This window comes from Corvus brachyrhynchos, unplaced genomic scaffold, assembly GCF_000691975.1.
Source record: "Corvus brachyrhynchos isolate BGI_N302 unplaced genomic scaffold, ASM69197v1 scaffold1, whole genome shotgun sequence".
NCBI lineage: Eukaryota > Metazoa > Chordata > Aves > Passeriformes > Corvidae > Corvus > Corvus brachyrhynchos.
Window position 1 is genome coordinate 5,100,702 of NW_008237222.1, and position 8,489 is coordinate 5,109,190.

At 40.3% G+C, this 8,489-nt stretch overlaps 2 protein-coding genes across 2 annotated transcripts in view; both read left to right on the forward strand.

Annotated features, from left to right (window-relative positions):
- The first annotated feature begins 28 nt into the window (after positions 1-28).
- TMEM251 (transmembrane protein 251) lies at positions 29-4,390 on the forward strand. Its single transcript, XM_017729025.1, has 2 exons — positions 29-436; positions 2,052-4,390. Exons 1-2 carry the CDS (start codon positions 333-335, stop codon positions 2,461-2,463), a joined length of 516 nt encoding a protein of 171 aa, XP_017584514.1. The 5' UTR covers positions 29-332; the 3' UTR covers positions 2,464-4,390.
- Positions 4,391-5,867: 1,477 nt separating this feature from the next.
- Positions 5,868-8,489, forward strand: part of UBR7 (ubiquitin protein ligase E3 component n-recognin 7 (putative)) — a 12,906-nt gene continuing 10,284 nt past the window's right edge. The window contains exon 1 of the mRNA XM_017728930.1: positions 5,868-5,918. Coding sequence (XP_017584419.1) covers positions 5,868-5,918 — 51 coding nt within the window. The remainder of the gene's footprint in view (positions 5,919-8,489) is intronic.

An 8,489-nucleotide genomic window follows, 5' to 3' on the forward strand; every position in this document is an offset into this window, starting at 1 on the left:
GAGCTGCCGGCGCCGGGAAGGACGCGTGGTGGAGAGGCGCGTCTCTCCCAGAGCGCGAGTCCGGAGGGTGGTGTGTGCGGGCGGTCGTGGGAGGAGAGCCCCAGTGGGGTGAAGGGGTCCGAGGACCATCGCGGATCTGCCCGAAAGCTGCAAGTTGTAGTGGAGTCTGGAAACGGAGAATAACAATGAGAAGACTCTGTTACCTCAGCCTCTTTCGGTATAACCGGGAGCAAAGGCTTCTGTTCTGGCTTCTGCTCAAGGGCAGGATCAAAACCCGCTGGTGTTTACCTTCTTAATTCTACTGCTGTTTTGACAGTGTCTGTGCTTTCAGTATGTACATACCTTCTGACGTTTTATTTCTTCGAAGGCGACAACTCGTGAGCCAGCTCGGATATGCCGAACTGCTGGAAAAAACAGCCAGCGGCTTATTTAGCGGGTAAACGCAAACCTGGGGTTCACGTTTTTACCCTGTGGATTAACAGCTCTTTACACGAATGTTTCAGTTGTCCTTCTGGAAAAAATCGGTGTAATAAAGGGAAACGTGCAGCTGAGTTACATGGAAGGATCAGCTGAACGAGAAGTTGCCATTACTTAAGTCTGCAGTAGATTTCTCAAGTATTTACTGTTCCTTTTCAGGTATTTACTGTTCCTTCTCAGGTATTTATTGTCCCTGTATGTTTGACTCTTTTAGCCACCATGAATGTAGGAGTCTGAGGGCCAGAACAATTTCTCCAGGGCTCCCTTGATCAGATTCTGTCATGTCAGGATTGAGGATACCCCTCAGTTATGTAAAACCAGGAAGTAAGTCTTTCAGGATTGCCAACCAAACTGGCAGATTAGTCTGGCTCAGAAAGGGTGATTGAGAATGATGTAATGATTTTGTATAATTTATGGTAAATTCTCTAATGCTTCCATGAATTGTTACTGTTTTCTATGCATAATTCATTTTTCAATAAGCATTTCTGCCTAGTATTTTAAAGGCCTGATATATTTTCTTAAAATAGCACTACATAGATGGATTTTAGCCCTCTCTAGGAAAAGGTAAGAAATGTAAAAGTCCAAAAGTCTGAAAAAGCATTTTTTTTGGAGAACCCTAATCAGGCGTAGAGAAGCAGTGGTTCTCCCTGCCCCATGCAAGGGCTACTTGGATGGAAAGAGGTGATGACTTCATTTATGTGGAGGTACTCCAGCTGGAGTGTTTGTGACTGGTTTGAAGAGTGTTTCCAGTCACCTAGACCCATGCAGCCAGCTGGCAATTTGAAGCAGCTGAAATTGAGCCCAGTAGTGTCTGTGGGGCTCCAATAATTTGTGCTTTTTCTGAAGAGTGCCCAGTGGTGAGTGTCTGGTTTGTTCTGCACCGAGACATTGACCAGTGCAGGTGTGCAGTTCTGTTCCTCTGGAAGGCCTGTGGCAACTGTCCACACAGGGACAGGAGGAATACAGTTAGGTGCAAGTAACATGGTTATAGCACCTTCATGTGTGCAAGTACATATTTTTTGTACAACCTAACCCTTGAACCTCATGTTCAAATTGAAAATATCCTTTCTGTGGTTCATAGATGGGCACTCAGCTAGAGCTTAATACAGCTGGATGTTGCTGCACTACAGACAAGCAGCGATGTTCTTGTACTGGCTGTCCAGCAGCATGTTTGTCTTGCAGATGTCAAAGAACTTTCCAAACTTTACATATTTATAGAAAATCTTACATTATCCCCACTCTATGTCTAGAGACATTGAGGGCAGATGGGGTCAGTAACTTACCGAGTTGATGACTTTTGTCTTGTTCCCTCAGTACCTGACTTTAGCCAGCAAGCCCCTAAACTATGCAGAGCCATCAGTGGAGCTTCTTATGTTGTTGCTGTTAACCTGTTGCTGGCAGAGTAATGATTTTCTATGTTGTAGAGAAAACTCGGGTCTTCAGAAATAGATGTGTGTGCTGTTTTAACTAATGTGTAATGAAAAGTTATAGAAAATTAACTTAGGAAAACCAAGGTTCATCTGTCCCCTCTTTTTTCAAGCTGTACTGAATGTTTATGTCACCTTTTGTTTCAGGTGCAGAGCATGGAGAATGATGAACTTCCGCCAGAGGATGGGCTGGATTGGTGTGGGGCTGTACTTGTTAGCAAGTGCTGCGGCTTTTTATTACGTCTTTGAAATCAATGAGACTTACAACAAACTAGCACTGGAGCACATTCAGCAACACCCCAAGGAACCACAGGAAGGAACCACATGGACACACTCCTTAAAAGTACGACTGCTATCCTTGCCGTTTTGGCTGTGGACTATAATATTTTTAATACCGTATTTACAGATGTTCTTGTTCCTCTATTCCTGTACAAGAGCTGACCCCAAAACTGTTGGGTATTGCATCATTCCTATCTGCTTGGCTGTTATTTGCAATCGTCACCAAACATTTGTGAAGGCCTCTAATCAGATCAGTAGATTACAACTGATTGACACTTAGCTCAAGTTCTAGTTTCTGTTGCTGATTTGAAGCAATTGCATATGCCTGATCTAATCACAAGACTGAAGTTCTGAGTGAAGGCCGGAAAGAGCCTTTTCTTTCAAACTGGTAAGCAATGAAGAGAATGACTGTTTTCTATTTAAAACAAGCAAGTAACTACTAAGGTTTTTAATTATGGATCTATCAGGTGGCCAGAGTGGGAGAGCCCTGTGTGACACGTGATGGAAGTATTCCTCATTTTGCCTTAATGATGCAAAATTGCAACACTCCATCTGAAATGTCCCGTAGGGAAACAAGTTTCTGGTCCACAATTTTACTCCTCTGTGCAAAAAAGTGATTTCCTATGTTTTCCCTTGGAGTGAAATCAATGAAAAGATACTTCTTTTGTGGTAAATGTAAAAGGAAAAAAGAAATTGAGAAATTATATATAATTGAGTAATTATGAAAGCTGCCCTTAACACAATTCTTTGCTTTTTCTTTTTTTTTTATTATCTACATCAGTGGTGTTTTTAATGACTTTTTAAAAGCAAAGAATAAAGTCTGTGCAAACCATTAAAGGGAAAAAGTACATTTTTTCCTGTGGTAGCCTACTTGTTTTCAGTCACAACAGTCCACACTGTACTAGGTAGGCAGTGAGGAGTGGCATAGGCCTGGAGCTTGGTGCTTTAAACTGTTCCTGTGACATCAAAAGCAGCCTATGCTGGCATTGGCCTGTAGTCTGCACAAAAATTCTTTTGTGTTTCCTTCTCCTATCATTTCGCTTGATAAAATTACAAGTTGCTGAAATTTATGACCATTCTGATTTCATTCCGGACATCATGCAAAACCATCTTCCAGGAGAACTTATGTATTAGGAAAAACTTTGAATTTGGGAAAGTTTACTGGTTGGGGGATGCTACAAACAGATTGTAAGATAGATAATCATGTTTCTTCCAGAAATTAAAAGAAGTAAGATACCTTCTTCTCATTCTTGTAATGAATGCGAATTTCTTCAGTCATACTGAAATTCCACTGAGATTTCTTTGCCATCGTTTCAACCTCTATTTTTCAGTGCTATTTTGGAATAGCATTTAAGTCTAACTGCTGTATTGTGTATTTTGAATAAGACTGAATCTGTTCTTTCTTTCTGTCCGTTTTTGTTTCTTCTTAGAATAACTAAATTTTTGTCTCAGCTGTGATGGAAGTAATAAATATGAAAACAGTGCAAAATACACTTCAGAAGCAGTAGGCTCAAAAGAATTATGACCTAAACTCCTCGACTATGACTTTAACTGTATGTGATTGTCCAGACCTAATAATCACAAATGCCAATCCATTTCTGACTGCTTTAAGGGAATCCTGGAGAGCGTTGTCTTTTGCTTTGGAAAGAGAACACTTTTCAGTGTTGCTGTGCTTAAGCATGGCAGTTACACCACCTTAAACTTTCTGTTTGCACTTGGAGATACTTTGAGACACTGGTTTCAATTGTCAGCGTCGGTGCTAGGACCTGAAAACAATGTAGCCTTTGCAAGAAGGTTTTGACTTCTAAGTGCAATATGAAAAGGAGGAAGCTGCCATCTTAGTGCTGGAGTAAGGGTAAATTATAAACTCTGACAAGTATTTAGTATCTTGGGGAGTCAGAGCTTTTAAGATGTGTTGTTTCTGAACTTTTAAAATCACCATGCTATTTATCTATAAAATAAAAACTTTTCAATGTTTATAAACAGTAGTCTGTTAATGCAGATATTTACCAATGGCTTTTCATTTTTGTTGGTTTTGGTTTAGTGGGGTTTTAGTGGTGGTTGGGGCCAGATAGCAGTGCTGGCCGTCAGTTGCTGCTCTCCTTCCCTTAGTGTGTGTGTGTTCAGTTCATCTTTTGTTGTCCTTTTATGCTCTGTGCCCTAATTACTTGTTTGTAGCCTGAAATTTTGGGGCTTGCTGGATGAAACTGAATCCCGTGTTGTTTCTTTACCTTTGTGTAAGAGATACCTCTGGCTGGACTGTTTTTAACTTGATGCTGTAAGTTAAACTGAGCAGCTACATTGTGTCCAGATGGAATTATTTAAAGAGCCAAAGGCATAAGAGGAAGCATCAAAAATAGAAAATGATAGGAAGAACTGCCTAATTTTCTGTTGGGCAAGCATGTGACCCTTAGCAAATTCACCAGCAGGCCTGGTGGGATGAGCCAAGCCGTCTGGATGTGGAGCACGTGCTGGGCATGGTGGGGACTTGCAAAACAGAGGCTTGTAGATTTTTCCATCAAGCCTTGTTTTGGATTACGGCTGTAGACAAGCATGTGCTTTGCAACTAACTACAGAAAAACACACAGTCTAATTCAAGCAAATGCTGTGTGTGTAAGGATTTGAGCTTGAAGTGGAAAGCAGCAGTGGAGAGAATTAGTTTTAACTATTAACATAGTGTATACAAATACTAGACAATAGGAGTAGGAGAAGAGCAAAGTTAGCTCTGCTGGTGCTTCCAGCATTTTGGCATCAGGGGAACATCAACAGGTGAAATCTTACCCACAGTGTAAATAAAGGAAAGACTACAAAAATTAATGATTAAATGGTTTTTACTTACTGTAATAATTTTAAAAAAAGAAGTAGTGAAATAACTTCTAGGTTGATTATTCTGAAAATTTATAGGTATTGTCAAGGCTGATTATCTGAGTCACCAAAGAACTGCCTGTAACAGAAAATGACATCATCTACAAACTTTTGGGATAATTAAGCTTGAAGTTTTGCAACGTTCCGAGCTTTAATTTTCTGCCAACGAAGTGAGTAGCTGTAACACAAGGGTGGTTAATAATCATCTGTATGCTGCCTACTGTGGTTTTCTTTTTATTCATTTGTGTCACAAGATAAAGCATTGTCAGACTGCTCGAACATCACTTGAGCAGTCTCAGTGTTAGTTTCTTTAGCTGCTTGACCTTCACCTGACAGTCCCTTCCCATATGTCTGCCACATATCTGTAAGTGCTACTTAGCCTGTTCTTCACTTCCTGCCACATGGGAGCAGGTCCAGTGAAGAGCATAACATGAGGCTGCAGCCCTTCAAACTTCGACAAAAGTAAGTTGCAATAAAATGTGTTCCTTATAACATGTTTCTTGCAGCAACAAAGTAGGACTGCAAGTTTGATTTCTTTTTTAAATTAAAAATATGAGGATTGACTTATCCTTGGAACAAAGCTTTCCAGTTGGTGCAGAATATGCATTAACTCTGCTTACTTTCTCTTGTCTGGTCCATTGTTCTCTTAAAAGGATGCTCTCCTGTTAGTTTTTAAAAAATTCTCCTTTTTATGTCACAGTCTTTGATGAGAACCAGTTTTCTACAAATGACCTAATGCACAAAAGCAGTTTAATAAACTTTATCACGTAGTTACATTTTAGGAACTGACTTATCTTAGCTCTCCTTAAAGATACCCCTATGGTGCAGGTTTCTTCTGGGAAGAAAGAACATGCTACAAGCCATAAAAAGGTACTTCTGCTCAATTCAGTCCTCCTAGCCCATGCCTAGTCCAATTGGCTGGTGCATGTGCCCAGAACCACTGCTCGGGTGCTCACACTGCTGAGTGCTAACCTAGTCACCATAAATTACACCCCACGATGTCCCAACTGTCACACTACTGGGTATTTTGCAGAGAATCTGACATTTCTAACAGCTTGTGTATAAATTACCTTTTAAGATGGAGTGAGTGGGAATTAAATGGGCTGCAGTGGGTGAATGGCATTCAAATCCTTTAATAAAAATGATGACTGTGGATCTCTCTCCTGAGAGCTAGGAAAGGTCCTGCACTTTTAGACAATGCCCCAATTACTGGGCATAATGGGATTGCCTCCTCTCCCTCACAGAACTGAGTGCCTTGCCATACTCGAGATTTAAGCTGGTTTTTTTGAGTTCCTTTGTGAATTTAGCCTCAAAGTTGTTTGAACCAGCAAATTCAGTATTTCAAAACAGTAACAATAGAGTATGTCCTATAATTTCAGTCTTTGTGAAGGAGACACGCTTTGACATTTTTGTTGTTCTGTTTTGTAACTAGTAAAAGTAGTTGGTTCTCATCTAAATAGTACCAAGAATTTAGTATCACATCAGATCTTTTAATTCCATACAAACATACCAGCATTCTCCCCTTTAGTGAGGAAATCCAGAGCCCCCTTGGGCCAGTAAAACCAAGTTCTATTAATAAGACATACAAACTGCACTAAACAGTGCAGATGTGGTGAACTGAGCTTGTTCTATGCCCACTTGAAGATTGGTTAAGTACAAAAGCACTGCATCTCTCTGAGGTGAAGAATACAACATCTTTTTTTTCCATCAAGGCTCACCTCCTCTGCCTAAACTTCAGGGGCCACAGTTGATTTAGGGGCTCCCCAGATGGGGTTCAGAACACAGCTGTAGGGGATTGGGAGGGTAGGGAACTACATCACACTAGTGTTTCCTATGCCTGGTAACCTCGAAGCAACTCAGAAAAATGAGGTCTATTGAGTCAGGGCACCTTTGTCACAAGCAAACCTACAACTTGGAATTGCGTAAGGACCCCTGAAGCTCCAGTGCTCTTTTTAGTCACTTGAAAGTTTTTGTAGCTACAATAAAGACTAGCAAAGATTCTTTAAAGGCAGAAATTTAACTGGTTTTTTTTGACTCAGTGTTCACTGGTATTTTCTGGATACTCAGGTGCAGCTTATTCCCGTGTCCAGGCTGACAGAAAAAAAGAAGTATCCCATTTCTGGAATGGTACCTGCACTTACTCCTGTGCTAAGAAAGTTAGGGCCTGTTGCTTTACACCATGACATGCCAATGGACTAGTTTACACAGTCTATATGTAAAGGCCACAAATTCTTGCCTAATGTTAAATGTTGCTTTTCAGCCATCACACAGTTCATACCGTTTCTGGAGTGTTTGGTGTGGAGGAAAAGGGAAAACACTTCTCTCAGATGAAGGTGTACAACAAGCTTCCAAAGCTGCAGAACAAAGCTCATAGAAGATGTCATCATTTTAACACAGATCATGTGAAAGAGCTCTTCTGATACACTTAGCAGACTACTATTTTGTACTAAGTGTTGCCTTTGTCATTTTGGTAAGACACTTCCTGCAATAAATCATCTACCCTAGAACACTTAAAGCATGTTATCACTTCAAGATGTTGCAGCCTGACAAGACATCAGAGTGAGTGCAATTTTCTCTCACTCTAAGCAACTAAACCTCCTTGGTCTTCGGAGTCGGTCTTTTCAGTTATGCTTCTATCCCATCTGCCAACAGAGTATCTTAAGAGTATCTGAGTACATAAATGTCAAGGATACATTTACTGGACCTCACTTCTGACTCCTCTCTGCATTTCAAACGAATGTAGACAATTTTGTCCTTATAAAAATTCATTTATTTCCACACCTTGTCCTCCATATGTAAGTCTCAAGATTTGCTCAGTTTCCATAATACATAAACAAACTTATGCCAGCAGAACACAAGGTGAAAATAAAAGCTTTGCCCACTATTCATTCAAGCAGTTAAATTCTGCTAGAGAAGACTCTTAGGCTCTATGGACTATCAAGTGTTTTACACCTGTTCACAGAGGCATTCTTGATTAATAGGTGACTAAACCTTGAAGATGATAGGCAAAAATAATCTTCCACTGTAGGATTGTACAGGAATGGACACAGTCCTACACATGCTTGTTAGTTTTGATAGTTATAGTGGTCTTCTATTGCTTTTTCTTCATACAAATACAAGTTGTCTTGTACTTCTAAAGATCATATTTGACAAAACAACTCTTTTCAGATTTTATTCCTTTATTTTAAAAGTGGTGTCACATGATAAAATACTGTGACTTGGAATAAGTTATTAAAAAACATACCAATCAGAAGATTTGTGAGAAAAGTTTTACACTTGTCAACTAGTTTACCAAAAAACTGTTGTCAGCATAACACTGGCACCCTGTAAGCAACACGCTCCTCGCACCCAGGCCTATCCTTTCGGTCAGGTTTCCGCATTAAAACATAACTGTCGGGATGGACATTTCGCATTTAAACAGGAGCAGCAGCGCCGCAGGAG